General features: G+C 55.7%; 1 protein-coding gene across 1 annotated transcript; it reads left to right on the top strand.

The window, feature by feature from the left end:
• The first annotated feature begins 736 nt into the window (after window positions 1-736).
• HDHD5 (haloacid dehalogenase like hydrolase domain containing 5) lies at window positions 737-14,131 on the top strand. Its single transcript, XM_082849569.1, has 8 exons — window positions 737-1,354; window positions 5,936-6,139; window positions 7,009-7,121; window positions 8,413-8,506; window positions 9,663-9,696; window positions 11,078-11,252; window positions 12,973-13,161; window positions 13,484-14,131. Exons 1-8 carry the CDS (start codon window positions 1,247-1,249, stop codon window positions 13,767-13,769), a joined length of 1,203 nt encoding a protein of 400 aa, XP_082705695.1. The 5' UTR covers window positions 737-1,246; the 3' UTR covers window positions 13,770-14,131.
• The last annotated feature ends 1,050 nt before the right edge of the window (window positions 14,132-15,181 follow it).

Raw genomic sequence — 15,181 nt, forward strand, 5'->3', positions numbered from 1 at the left:
CCATCATCAAAGACAAGAGGTGACAAGAGGTGACAAGTGTTGGTGAGGATGTGGAGAAAAGGGAACCTTCATGCTCTGTTGGTTGGGATGTAAACTGGTGCAGCCACTGTGGAAACCAGTATGGCGGTTCCTCAAAAAGTTAAAAATAGAACTACCATATGATTCAGCAATTCTACTTTTGGGTATTTACCCAAAGAAAACGAAAACGCTAACTTGAAAAGATATTTGCACCTCTATGTTCATTGCTGCATTATTCACAATAGCCAAGATATAGAAGCCACCTAAGTGCCCCTCAGTGGTTGAATGGACAAAGAAGATGTGATATATAAACATATAATATATAATATATAGTATTCAGTCACAAGATAATATTATAAAAATTATAAGTTTAAAATTATAAAATATTATATATCATTATAAATATATTATATATATAAAAAACAGTATTATTCAGCCACAAAAAGGAAATGCTGCCCTTTGCAGCAATGAGGATGGACCTTGAGCGTATTACACTTAGAGAAATAAGCCAGAGAAAAACAAATACTGTATAAGTTCACCTGCATTTGGAATCTAAGAAACAAACTAGCCAAGCTCATAGATCCAGAGAACAAAATTGGTGGTTGCCAGAGGTGGGGGGTGAGGTTGGCGAAGTGCGTGAAGGGGTCAAAAAGTACAAACTGGGCTTCCCTGGTGGCTCAGTGATTGAGAATCCACCTGCCAACGCAGGGCACACGGGTTCGATCCCTGGTCCAGGAAGATCCCACATGCCACGGAGCAATTAAGCCCGTGCGCCACAACTACTGAGCCTGCGCTCTAGAGCCCGTAGGCCACAACTACTGAGCCTGCGTGCCGCAACTACTGAAGCCCACGTGCCTAGAGCCCGTGCTCCGCACCAAGAGAAGCCACGGCAATGAGAAGCCCGCGCACCGCAACGAAGAGTATTCCCCGCTCACAGCAACTATAGAAGGCCCACGTGCAGCAACGAAGAACCAATGTAGCCAAAAATAAATAAATTAAAAATAAATAAATTAAAAAAAAAAAAGAAGTACAAACTTTCAGTTATCGGATAAAACCCAAAGACGGAGGCGGAACAAAACGGAGTTTGTTTTGCTCCCGAGATGCCCCACGCCCCACCCCACCCCAGACACGGAGGCGGGACTACAGCTCCCGAGGTGCCCCGGGCGCCACCGGTCCGTGATTGGCTGAGCGGCGGTCAGGCGTGCGCGGTGCGCGCAGGAGGCGGCCCATGGCTGCCCTCGGCGAGGCGGCGGCGCGGTGGGTACCCGGACTGTGGCGGCGGGCGGCGCGCTCGGCCACGGGGTTCGGGGGCCGCCGTTTCGCGAGCGGCTCGCAGGTGAGGGCGGAGAGTGCGGGGCGGCGGCGGGAGGCCGTGAGGCCTCGCGGGCCGGGCTCGGAGCAGGGTGTCCGGCCTCCGGACGTCACTCCCCCCGCTCTGCCCGCGTGTGGTGACATCACGTCCCCTGGGGCCCCGCCGCGCGGGTCCCTGGCTCCCCGGGGCTCCGTCCACAGAGCCCGGGGGCGAGGCGTGACCCCGTCGCTCGCGAGGGCGACCGGGGGGCGGGGACGCGGGACCCCGTGACTCGCCCGCCGGGATGTGATCCAGGAGGACTCTGCGGCCCCCGCCCCGCGGGTCCTGACTTTCCGGACTTTCCCGGTGGAGAGAGTAGGAGGAGGGAAGAAAGGATGCGGCACCGGCTAAGGGATCAGTCCTGCCCGGGCCGCTTACTGCCTGTTTGACTTAAGGCAAAGTGCCGCTGCCCCTCAGTGTCCGCAGGGGACCCCTAAACCCGCGGGTGCTCGAGTCCCACAGCCGACCCTGCATCCGCGGACTCGGCATCCGCGGAACCGGCACCCGCGGATCCACCAACCGCCATGGTGTGTGAGGTTTGCGATCAGCAGTTGGTTGAAACCACACGTGAGGAGCCCGGGGTTACCGAGGGCCGACTGTATCTTTATTGGAAAATATCCGCCTGTGAGTGGATCTGCACAGATTAAACCTGTGTTGTTCTAGGGTCCACAGTACTTAGCTTTCTAAGCCTGGCTTTCCCCGTGTGTGTACCAGGGTTAGTCCTTACCTTGCAGTGTTTTTGCTAGAGGGTACTTGGGGTACTTTGTGTGATGTAGGTGCAGTGCTTTGCACAGTCACCGCATGTAGTAAATTCTTACAAACATGGAGCCGGTTGGAGTGGACAGTGTGCTGGACGGTAATTGTGATGCTGTTGTTGGAAGCACACCAGCCAGTTCCAGATAAGAAGCAAAAACACAAGGAACATCTTAGTGGTCCCTTCACTTAAAACTAATCTGAAGACCACACTTCTTTTTTGTTTTCTTTTTTTTTGTTTTTTGTGGTACGCGGGCCTCTCACTATTGTGGCCTCTCCCGTTGCGGAGCACAGGCTCCGGACGCGCAGGCTCAGTGGCCATGGCTTACGGGCCCAGCCGCTCCGCGGCATATGGGATCTTCCCGGACCGGGGCGCGAACCCGTGTCTCCTGCATCGTTAGGCGGACTCTCAACCACTGCACCACCAGGGAAACCCCCACACTTCTTTTTTTTTTTTTTTTTTTTTTTGCGGTACACGGGCCCCTCACTGCTGTGGCCTCTCCCGCTGTGGAGCACAGGCTCCGGACGCGCAGGCCCAGCGGCCATGGCTCATGGGCTTAGCCGCTCCGCGGCATGTGGGATCCCCCCGGACTGGGGCACGAACCCATGTCCCCTGCATCGGCAGGTGGACTCTCAACCACTGCGCCACCAGGGAAGCCCAACACTTCTTTTTTTTTAATTTTTTAATTTAAATTTTTTTTTGGCCACGCCATGCGTCTTGTGGGATCTTAGTTCCCCAATCTGCGATTGAACCCAGGCCCTCGGCAGTGAAAGCACGGAGTTCTAATTCACTGGACCACCAGGGAATTCCTAAGGCTGCACTTTTAAAAATTCATGTATAGTTGATTTACAGTGTTGTGTTAGTTTCAGGTATACAGCACAGTGATTCAGTTATACATATATATTCTTTTTCAGATTCTTTTCCATTATAGGTTATTACAAGACATTGAGTATAGTTCCCTGTGCTATACAGTAGGTCCTTTTTGTTTATTTTATATTTAGTAAAAATCCACACATTTTATCACTGCCACAAATATGAACTTTAATTAGAAGATCTGCATAATACCCAGGACTAGTTTAAAAAAACATGAAGTGAGAAGAAAAATCAAAATACAGATACAGAAGAGAATGAAAAGAAAAAAAAAGAATGAAAAGAAAAACCCTAACCCTATGTCCTTTTCTCGAGGTGCCTTCACTCAAAACATATTTAATAGATGTTATTCTTTTAGAGCAGTTTTAGGTTTTCAGGAAAGCTCAGCAGAAAGCGTAGAGAAGCCCCACACACCACCCCTCCCCCTGTTTCCCCTCTTGCTAACATCTCACAGGAATGTGGCATGTTTGTTAACAATTACTGGGGGCCTTTCATTTCTAGGTGGCTGGGTGCCTGGTTCTCTGTGTGCACTCACCTGAGGGGTTGGGGGTCGTGGTTACACACTGCACAGAACAGATGAGGGAGCGTCGGGGATATTGCTAAATTGTCCAACAGATGAAGGAGCATCAGGGATATTGCTAAATTGTCCAACAGATGAGGGAGCGTCGGGGGTATTGCTAAATTGTCCAACAGATGAAGGAGCGTCGGGGATATTGCTAAATTGTCCAACAGATGAGGGAGCGTCGGGGGTATTGCTAAATTGTCCAACAGATGAGGGAGCGTCGGGGGTATTGCTAAATTGTCCAACAGATGAGGGAGCGTCGGGGGTATTGCTAAATTGTCCAACAGATGAGGGAGCGTCGGGGGTATTGCTAAATTGTCCTGAGACTTCCTTGTTCTAAGTAGCAGGGTCTGTGTGTTCTTATGTCTAAGGGAGCAAATCTTGTGACTATTTAGGATATGGTCACTAAGACCAGTAAAACTGTACGGTTAACTTTGGCAGCCATCAGCACAAACAAGCTGTTTTATTTTTTTAACTATGTAATTGTCAAAAATCTAAGAACAATATTATGAACTCTAAAACCCATCTTCCAGACTCAGCAGTTATTAACATTTTGCCGCACTTGCTTTGCTTATCAACAATATTATGAACTCTAAAACCCATCTTCCAGACTCAGCAGTTATTAACATTTTGCCGCACTTGCTTTGCTTGTCTCCCCCCCACGCTTTTCTTTTGTGTGGCTCTAAGATTTTAAAACAAATCCCTGATTTCTTGTCCTTTGAACCCTAAATTCTTCTGTGTGTACCTTTAGGAAAATAAGGGTATTTTGAACATAAGTACAATGTGTGTGCGATGAAAGTGGCTTGACTTAGCTGGCGCCAACAAAAGGAAAATGACAAACAGGTTAGGTTGGATTTTTCTGACAACTGAAAAACATCGTGTATGTTAACGGTTCATAAAATAAGAAATGGGATGAGTTTTTAAAAAGGGTAGCGTTCAACTTTGTAAATCCAAGAAATGCGGATTGAGAGGAGATAATCACTTCTTTAAACTTTGAAATTAACAAGATGTTTGATACTTAAACTCTTTGATACTGTGAAAATCATCCTTGGCAAGGGTACCAGGGTCCATGTGAGTTGATACTGTTTTGGAAAACAACTTGTCAGTAGGTGTTATGTCATCGTGATGTTTGCACTTTCTCGGCTTATTACTCTTGCTTTTAAGAATCTAGTTTAAAAGGGCTTCCCTGGTGGCGCAGTGGTTAACAAGCCACCTGCCAGTGCAGGGGACATGGGTTCGAGCCCTGGTCCTGGAAGGTCCCACATGCCGCGGAGCAGCTAAGCCCGTGCGCCACAACTACTGAGCCTGCGCTCGAGAGCCCGCGAACCACAACTACTGAGCCCACGTGCCTAGAGCCCGTGCTCCGCAACAAGAGAAGCCACTGCAATGAGAAGTCCGCGCACCACAACGAAGAGTAGCCCCCGCTCGCCACAACTAGAGAGAGCCCGCGTGCAGCAACAAAGACCCAACGCAGCCAAAAATAAATAAATTAAAAAAAAAAGAATCTAGCTTAAGGAAAAGTCCATAATATGGAAAATCAGTAAGCATGAAGAGTTCCTTATAGCATAATTTGTAGTCGCAGAAATGTGGAAAAACCTAAATGTCTGAAACAGGGGAAACCTAGTGTTAGCGGAGTATTCACTCAGGGTATTATGTAGCCAGAAACATGTGTAGGTGGTAGGTCTGCGTGTATCAATATGGAAAGATAACCAAAGGATACCAACGAGAAACAGCAAGACGGAAAAGAAAGCACAGCACAGCGCCATTTGTGTGTTAGCTAAAAGGCAAGAAAGCAGAGCCATCCAGGAAAAGTTTCTGGAAAACACAAGAGGGGGTGGTACTGGGCAGAAGTGGAAGCAAGAAACTTCAAAATTCTTTTTCTGCATCGTCTGCAGCAATTGAGTGTTTTTTTAAAAAAACTCTGTGTGTGTTGTTACGATAAAACAAAATTCTAAAAGATGGTTATGAAGACTGTTGTAACAGATACAAATGCTTCATGTCAAGCAAAAAAAAAACAAGATGCAAAATTGTACGTATAAGGTGCAGTCATAGCCGCGTGACAAACGTAAGAATAGAGAAAGGAGATGAAAGGAAATACTGGTCGGTTGCTTTAAAGTGCTCGGCTTGTTTCTGAATTTCTCTATTTGCCAATTAAAAACATTCCTTTTTATTAATTATGCAAAAATAACTTGAACAAAATAGTTACATGCTTAAAAATACCTGAAAAGGCTTAATTCTTTGTTGCAGATGGATTTGCCCTGTCGGCAACCCCGAGTTCTCACCTTGAGTTCGAGGCCCGGGCCGGCCCGGGGGTGGGGATGAGGCTCCCCCGTCCCCTCTGCCTCGACTCAGGGGCCATTCTCGTCTCCCCTCCATGCAGAGCCCTCCCACCTTCGGGTTCCTGTTGGACATCGATGGGGTGCTGGTTCGGGGCCACCAGGTCATCCCCGCTGCAAGGGAGGCCTTCCGCAGGCTCTTGGACCCCCAGGGGCAGCTGCGGGTGCCCGTGGTCTTTGTCACGAACGCGGGGAACATCTTACAGTGCAGCAAAGCCCAGGAGCTGTCAGCCCTGCTGGGCTTCCAGGTAAGGAGCGGCTGGAGACAGGAGGCTGAGGACCTGGTTCCCATGGAGCCCCCTCTCCAGCCCTGTGTCGCCTGCCCTGTGGGGGGACAATATGGATGAGCCCGGTACACATCTTCCTGCTGGAAAAATAACCTGAAGTTCAAGGCCAAACTCAGAGGGTAGAGCCTCATCATCAGGGTCATTTTTTATGAAAATGTACATGTTGAGCACAGAAATCCCACCTGTGGACTTGGCCGTTTCCATCTTTCCTCCTGGCCTCAGGGACGTGTGTTTCTAAATCTCCATGCACCAGGTGGGACTCTGCAGTACAGCCCTTGTTCCTCATAAGTAAGATGACACAGCTCAACGAGCTCTGTCCCTTGTCACCCCCCTGCGGCTCCCACCGTCCCCACATTGACACGTTCTTTGTTGGCAGTGGCTTTGGTTCTTGGAAGGAGCCCTTTGGAACCGAGAGAGTAGATCCCATGCTGATCGGCTGGGAGACACTGCTCGGGGAGGAGACCGGTTCCTACCCTGGTGTCTGGACAGTGGGGCTGCGCAGTTGCCATTAGCATAAATGCTGAAAAGCCAGGTCTTCACGTAGAACTGAAAATAGTCAGAGGTGGAGGCGGGTCTGAGCTCATGCACGAACCCTGTGGTTCCCGTCGGGCTGAGAAATCGGGGTGTTGGGAGCTGGGCCGGTGGGGCCCATGGTGGCCACATCTCCTGTGGGCTCTGGTGTCCGGGTCCCCTCATACCTGTTGGGGTAGTTCTGGAAGGGTTGGGCCCCCCTTCTGGGCAGGTTTCTCCTTCCTGGGCCAGGGAGCCAGCTCCCTGCTGCTGCCCTCACATGCGTGTCCTCTGCTCTCCATCTCTCGGTGGCCCTGCAGGTGGAGCCCGACCAGGTGATACTGTCCCACAGCCCCATGAAGCTCTTCTCGCAGCATCACGACAAGCGGATGCTGGTGTCTGGGCAGGGGCCCCTGGTGGAAAATGCCCGAGCGTATCCTTTTGCTGCTTCCTGCTCTGCTGTCCTTGCCCGGCTGAAAGGACCGGGGTCAGGAGCTCTGGGCGCCCGTGGGAGGGAGGGAGGGAGGGCACCTCCCAGGGTGGCCAGCCCTGGTTCCCCGGGGGTTCCTGGAAGCCAACCCACTGCCTCGGGGCCTGCTGGGCAGCTCACAGAGCAGATTCCTGCCCGTTCCCTGCAGAGTCTGACTCACTGGGTCTGAGAACCCAGGCGGTTCTGTGGTTCGGTTTGGGACCCACGGCTCCCTGAGCGTGTCTGCAGGGAGCTCAGCCCCGGGCATGTGCTCAGTGAGAACGTGTCCCTGCTCTGAAGCGGCTCGTTCCTCTGCTGCTTCCGCAAACCAAGGGGGCTGAGCACCGCCTGTGCGTGGCCGCGTGCTCGGGGCCAGAGCAGCACACGGCTAGTGCTTCACCAGGGCTCCCGCTTGAGGTGGTGGAGTGACACACCAGGAGCCGTGCAGGCGTGCTTAGGACGGCGTGTGGCCAGAGGCTGGGAAGAGCAGAGTGGGTCCGAGTGTCACAGATGCGGGGGGGACCACCCTGGGGCGGGGGTCCCCTGTGGCTTCACGGGGGCTGGCTGTGCCGCAGGAGGGGGCGTAGCTGGGGAGCCTGCCGAGAGGAGGCTGGGAGGATGCCCGGAGCAGGAGGCCGGGATGGGGTCGGGTCGGGAGGGGGGCCAGAAGGACAGCGCCGGGCTCGGGAGCCTCAGACGTGAACGCTGGAGTCCGGGTCTGTGCGGTTGTATTGCTGACGGAAGCACCATTCTGGGAGATGTGTTTTGAGGTGATCTGAACCTGCGTCCAGTTAAGACTGCCAGTGGGGTCTGAGGACAGGAACATGGCGGCAGGTGTTGGAGGGTAAGGCTGCAGCGGGCGTGCTCCCCACGGCCTCCCTTCTGGCTGAATCGGGTCCATCGTCCAGATTTAGCTCCGGTCTGGCTTCTCCAGACCCTGCTCGGCTTCCTCCCCGCCGAGGAGTCTCCTCTGAACTGTCCTCAGAGCCCTGGTTCTCGTGGCCCTGGGCCAGCGTGAGCTTGAGGATGGGGCTTCCTGTGAGCCTTTGCGCGGGCGGTGCCCAGAGTCGGCCAAGCCCCCGGGTGTCCCCACCGCCTGCGCCCACGCCTGCCTGCAGCGCTCCTGGTCAGCGCTGGCCTCACGGGGCTCTGTCTGGGGTCGGGGCGGGTGGGGTTGATGTGGACTGCGGTGGGTCCCTCACTTTAAAGGCGTCTCCCCGGCACTGGGCAACTTTGCTTCCTGACCTCCTTCCAGACTGGGCTTCAAGCACGTGGTCACAGTGGACGAGCTGCGGGCGGCCTTCCCTGTGCTGGACATGGTGGATCTGCAGCGGCGGCCCAAGACCACGGTAATGGGACACGCTCGGGCCTCCCCGCTGACCCTGCAGCCCTTCCCTCTCCGAGCTGCCTTCTCGGAGGGCAGGGCACGTCTGGCCGAGGCCTTTGTTCCCGGACACACGTTGTCGGGGGTGGTGAGCAGGGCTGTCCCCTCTCTCCAGAGCCCTTGTGTCCCCTCCAGGTGGTAGTTTTGTGATTTACCAGCTTTCCTAGTTGCTTGGAGAACCGCTGGTGTTAAGTTAATCGCTGCTCTGCTGTCCTGGAGCTCCTTACAGAGGGCTGGCCTGGTGGCAAGTGGCTTCCTGTGAAAGCACTGGCGGCTTGAGCGTCTGCTCGGGTTCCTTTGGGTTTGGCTCATATTTGAACCTTATCTTTTCCGACCAGCGGTCACGGGGCCTCTCGTTGACCCTCTAGGGTGACCGCCCGTCTCCTGATGCCCCTTCGCCTCCTTCTTCCCTGCGTGAACTCTGTGTCTATCACAGAGTGTCTGTCACCGCCTGTTCAAAGTCAGTGCATGTCAAAGTTTGATGAACTGCAGTTATAAACAGACAGGCCTGCTTTTGTTTGTCTGTGTAACTCTAGTCCCCCCCCCGCCGAGCTTTCCGAGGGCTCCCCCACCTTTGAGCTGCGCACGTTATGTGCAGAACCAAGTGCCAGAGTTGGCATGGCTCTCAGAGCAGCGCAGAGACAGCCCCGCCCCCTGCCCAGGAGCCCCCTGCCGCGGCTCGCCCCAGGTCTCCGCTGGTTACTGGCAAAGCCGAGGGCAGGGGAGCTGTTCCTAGAAGGAATGGGCCCCCAGGCCGTGGTCCAGTGATGGCCCTGCCTCCTGAGTGATGTCAAGCTCCCGTCCCTTCCTGGGCTCACCTCATCCTCTGCCACCTGATTCCAGACTCTCACCTCCTGTCCTTGCTGGAGGAGGACAGCTGAGCAGCCGTCCCCTGGCTGACCTACACGCTTGGTGCCCGCCGGCCTGGGGTGTGGCCGGCCTGAGCGCGCTCTCCTCCTGTCCCCGAGGACCTCTGCCTCGGTCCTGTCCCTTTCTCCTCGGCCTGGGCTAGACCGAAGGGTCTTCTGTCTGTCAGGCACGTGTCTCTCCTCCCACCCCTTGGAAACCGGGCGTGGAAGGTGACCGTGGCATTGACGGGGCTTGTTCTTTGTCTCTCGCAGCCCCTCCCAAGGAACGACTTCCCTGCGATCGAAGGTAATGAGGTCCCTGCGTGATGTGGGCAGGCTGTCCCCGCAGGCCCTGCAGCCGGGCGGTGTGGCTGGGACGTTGGGCGCTGGGTCTCCTGGGCTCTGGTCTCGGGTCTGCCGGTCACTGCCTCTGAGACATTAGCTGCTAAGCTTTCCTTCCCCGCGTCACTTGCCCTGTTGTTCCAGGAAAACCTAAGTGTGGAAAACCTAAGTGTGGAAAAAAGCTACCTAAGGAAGCCTGGTGCGGTGTTTCTCAGCCCTATTAAGTCCAGTTCTCCCTGGGTAACAAAAATATTGTAATGTCCCCTTTACTACCCTAAATGAATGCTTTCCTATACGCAAATATTAAAAATTAATTAATTCATGGTAAAGCCCTAATTGTAATAGGAAGAAATAAAAGGAAGCGATTTTTAGTAAGGCCATCTGCATTTCAATATGTAGTAATTGTCCAGGAAGGCACAATTAAGTAGCGAAATGATTATGCCAAAAGTAGAATCCCCATGAATGTTGCAGCTACCAGTGCAGTGTGTTTACAGGTGTGTTTCATTGGTGACTCAGAAATTAGGAGCAGTGTTGTCGCTGGTGATGCGGTTTTCCAAAATGGGGACTAGCTCTCGGCAAAGTTGTGACAAAATAAAGTACGTCTTCTCTTGACTAACATGATAGTTGTATTTTTGGAAAAATCAGTGCTTATGAAAAGTCTAGCAAAAAATACTTTGTGTGGAATAGAATTAGGGTTTCGGCTCAGTTAATTACAAGCAAGTTGTTCTCCTGTGTGAGTGTCAGCTATTAATAGACGTGGGGAAGGTTTTGACTCTGCAGAATGTCCTGAGCCTCTTGCATCCCAGTCTTCTCCCGGGCCTCCCCAGTAGTGTCAGTCCTTGTGACAGGTGAAACATGTCCCGGGAGTGGCCTGCGCACTGGGGCCACGGTCTGGCCCAGCTCCCCAGTCTTGCAGCTGGCTTTGCTGACGCGTGTGCAGCATGGCTTCCGTGCTCTGTCAGGTCTCATTTTATCCTCCTCCCAGCGTGGGTGTTGTCCTCATGCAGCTGAGGAAGCTTAGACATGGTGAGAACTGGCCCCAGTCCCAGAGGGACGTGGACAGCGTCAGGCCTGTGACCCCGTCTCCCCGCCATGTGGCCGAGTGACCCCTGGGGCTTGGGGGACGTGGCCGGGCGGGTGGGGTGCTGTGCAGGGCGTCGGTCAGCAGGGGCTGCTGCTTCTCTGCCTCTAACCCTCAGGACGTCCTGGTGGACACACTGAGGAGCCCTCGGGAGCTCCTGGGCTCGGCTTCGTCCACCTCCCGGGACCCACGCCCCCAGCGGGGCCATGCGCCCCAGGCCTCCCGAGGCCCTTCCACGCCGGCTCACCCCACCCCCACTCTGCAGGGGTGCTTCTCCTTGGGGAGCCCGTGCGCTGGGAGACGAGCCTGCAGCTGATCATGGACATCCTCCTCAGCGATGGGAACCCCGGCACCGGCCTGGCGACGGCCCCCTATCCCCACCTCCCTGTCCTGGCCAGCAACACGGACCTCCTCTGGATGGCCGAAGCCAAGATGCCCAGGTGAGGACTCGGGGTCCCTGCCTTGGCCCTGGGGGCCACCTCCAGCTGCCTCCTGGGCAGTCCTGCTGACGGCGCCTCGAGCCGCCCCAGTGCTCTGGGCTCAGACCCCTCCTCTAGGCCCTGGAGTTGCCATGGTAACCTGGCCTCTGGGAGCGGTCTCCAGGGTCACTTCACATACTGATTGATAAACGAAAACTACCACTCAGTGAGCACGGAAGGTGGATCGGGATGGTCTTTAAGCCCCGGCCCCGACAGAGTCTAACAGGACGTGCTGCTTCTGGCTAGAGGAACCCAGTGATGCTCCGTTCCTGTTACCCAGCTGCCCTTCCCTCGCTGCCTTCACCCTGTGGTGCTGGCTCTTTCACTTCTTTGTTTCCTTCTGCCCATAAGACGTTGGGGAGGGGAGAGTAGGCGTGATTCCGAGGCCCCTGGACCAGTCACTTCCTCAGAGGCCCTCAGGCTCCAGGCAGGCCCCCACCCGTCCGCCCGGCACTGAGCACAGCACAGGCTGCCGTTTTGCTGGCCCTCAGGTTGCCTTCCTGGAGGGGCAGCTGCTGGTGCTATGTGGCTGCTCTTGTCTGCGAGGCCAAAGCCTGAGTTTCTCCCCCTGCCTCCCAGTGAGCTGTGTGGTGGATCCGTCACTGAGGGCCTGAGGGCCCAGCACTGAGCCCAAGGAGGTGGGGATCACCGTGTTCTCTCTCAAGTGCATTTCTGCAGCTCGAGGTCAGGGATTTTTTCTGGAACATTCTTCCTAGAGTTCGGGTTTGCTGACACTAGGTGAAGGGGGTTGGTTATGTAGGCTGTGGACTGAATGGCAGGAGGCAAATTACTATTTATAAAGCAGATTTGAGATCACTTTTTCATTCAATAATTTCAAAATTGAAAGTAGAATTCAGTATATGCATAAGTGACACTGAAATGTAACTTCAAGATACTGAACAGTATCCAATAGGATTTGATTTAGCAGCAAGGGATGAAAACCCAAAAGAAAAGAATCTTAAACGAGATGGAAGTTTGTTATTGTGAAGAAGTCCACCCATCAGGGACACAGGCACCTTAGCCCTTTACTATGTAATCCAAAGGGCTGCCTGATCTCCAGCCATCGTGTCAGCATTCCAGTCAGCAGGAGGGAGTATGGGGAGGGTAGAGAAGAGCACCCCCTCCCCAGTTTCCAGGCTCCTTTCCAGGAGGGTAGTCCAGCACTTGTGATTTCATTGACTCTTAGGCTGTAGCTTAGTCACTGGCCATACACTTAGCTGCAGTGGGGGCAGGGAGGTTGCTTTCTGACACTCGGTGGCAGTGTGCTCAGTGAAATTGGCACCGAGGAGTGAGGTGGGATGCCAGCCAGTATTCTGCCCAAGTCTAAGGCAGAATTGAAGCTGGGTCTCTGGTTCCAGCTCCACACCTTGGGCAGGCTACTCCATCTCTGGGCCTCAGTTTTCTCACCTGTGCAATGAGGAGAATGAACGCCACCTCATCGGGTTTTTCTAAGGGTTGAACGTGATGTGCCTGCCATCTCCAGCGCTGGGACAGCGCTCAATAGACGTTGTCAGAGAGTCGCAGGCCATCAATGCACATCCTAAGCGTGACGGCCTCTCACCAGAAGTGATTCGCTTTGCCCTGTCACCGTGCTCTGTGCCACCGCGAGAGGGTGGCACACAGGGCATGCCTGAGCCTTGGGGCCCGGGGAGGGGACCGAGCGCCGCTTTTCCTCTGGCAGGTTCGGCCACGGCACCTTCCTGCTGTGCCTGGAGGCCGTTTACCGGAAGGTGACGGGCAGAGAGCTCTGCTACACGGGCCTAATGGGCAAGCCCAGCCTCCTCACCTACCAGTACGCGGAGGGCCTGCTCGCCAGGCAGGCGGCGCGGCGGGGCTGGGCGGCCCCGATCCGGAGTCTCTACGCCGTGGGGTGAGCCCCGCACCCCTCCTCCGCCCCCTGCGACGCGCCCCCCTCCCCCAGTGCTCACCCCTAGCCCCTGTGTCCCCGCCCTTCCATCCTCGAGACATGCCCCCCCGCAGTGGTCACCCGCGGGTCCCTGTGTCCCCGCCCCTCCATCCCCAAGACGCGCCCCCCTCCCCCAGTGCTCACCCCCCGCCCCCGTGTCCCCGCCCTTCCGTCCCCAGAGACGCGGCCCCCTCCCCCAGTGGTCACCTGTGGGCCACCCCTCTCCCCAACCCCCTGCCGTCCCTGCACCTCCACCAGCGCACTGAACTGTGCCTATTCTCCCCAGTGACAACCCCATGTCCGACATCTATGGGGCCAACCTGTTCCACCAGCACCTGCAGACAAGGCGGGAGGGGGCGGCCCGGAGCTGCGCCTCCATCCTGGTGTGCACCGGCGTGTACAGCCCCCAGGCCCAGGGGCCCGCCGCTCCCTCCCTGGGTGGCGAGGGGCCTCCGTTCCACGGGCACCGGGACCTTGGCTTCAACCCGGGGCTCCTGCAGGCAGCCCACGTGGTGAGCGACGTGCACGAGGCCGTGCGGCTGGTCCTCGGCAAGGAGGGCTGGGCTCTGTAGCAGAGAGGGAGGTGGGCCCGCTGGCTGCCCCCTGCCCCCCGCCTCCCCGCCTCCCGGCCAGCATGGTGACACTCTCGCTCCTCCTGGGCGGGCCGCACTATTGTTCCCGGGGCAGCATTTGGGTATCAGCCTCAGATTTTTCTAGGCTGGTTCCTGTCTGCCTGTGCTGGCAGCCAGGCCCCAGGCTCGTCCTCACTCTGGGGGGTGTTCTGCAGAAGAGGAGGCGGTGCTGCCTCTGCCCGCTGCCAGCGCGGGCTGTAACTCACTCTTAGACACTACTTTTGATGGTAGTTTAGCTTATTGCCCAGAGACTTTGGACTTATTTTTTTAAGTTAAAATAATTGTAATAAATATTCATTTTGCTGTCTCTTGTGAAGCTCTGTCTGGAATGTACTAAAAAGTCCTGTGGGGGAAGGCTCGTGGGCCGGCGGGGTGGGTGACCTTGAAGCCCAGGCGCTCGTGGCATTTCAGTCCCGTGAGCGCTGACCCCAGTGCACCGCAGTCTGGGCCGCGAGCCCCGAGGCCTGCCGTTGACTTAGCCGCTTCCCTGACGTGGAAAGAAAGGAGCTTTTCCTCTGGCGGCTCTGAACCCGTGTGTCTCGTACTTCTCCCTGTCGCGGTGGCCCGGTGAGACCCTTCAGCACAGCCCCGTCTGACCCCAGCAGCACCGGCCGGCTGCTCCCTCCCCTCTCCAAACCCTTGTCCCTGGGCAGCACCTGGGCTCCAGGGAGAGGCGAGCAGTGCCCTGCCCTTGAGCGCCAGGGCTGGGCCAGCCCACCTGCGCCCCCAGCGCCCCCAGACAACAGCAGCTCCTCCCCGTGTGCAGCCCGGCCTCACCTGCAGAACACCCGGGCCAGGGCCCCTCCAGCCCGCGACGCCCCTGGCAGCCTCCCCACTGGTCTACCCCACAGGCCCAGTCAGATGGGAGGTCTGGTCTCTCAGAGGGTCAGGCCCCCTGTGACTTCTCACCACAGCATGGGTGCCTCCCCTCCATCCTGTTCCACCACTTTCCCCTCCAAGTTTCGTGGGTCCCCCACGTGCCCTCCTGCCTCAGGGCCTCTTGCACTCGCGGTTCCCTTCCTTCCGACATCCGCGAAGCTCTGTCCCTTTTTAAGGGTCTGGGAATTGTCCCCTCGGAGAGACTCCCTCAACTTCCTATAAAAAGCAGCGCTCTGGGACTCCCCTGGTGGTCTAGCAGTTAAGACCCCGCGCTTCCGCTTCAGGGGGCACGGGTTCCATCCCTGGCTGGGGAACTAAGATCCCAGTGCAGTGTGGTGCAGCACGAAACAAAAAACAAGACAAAACAAACAGCGCTCTCTGCTGGCCTGCGTCATGTTCCCCACGGTCCTTATCACCCCATGACCTGTATTTACTCCTTATTGCCCGTCTTCTGCTAAAATACGAGCGCTGAG

Source organism: Leucopleurus acutus (genome assembly GCF_964270905.1).
Source record: "Leucopleurus acutus genome assembly, chromosome: 11".
Classification (NCBI taxonomy): Eukaryota; Metazoa; Chordata; class Mammalia; order Artiodactyla; family Delphinidae; genus Leucopleurus; species Leucopleurus acutus.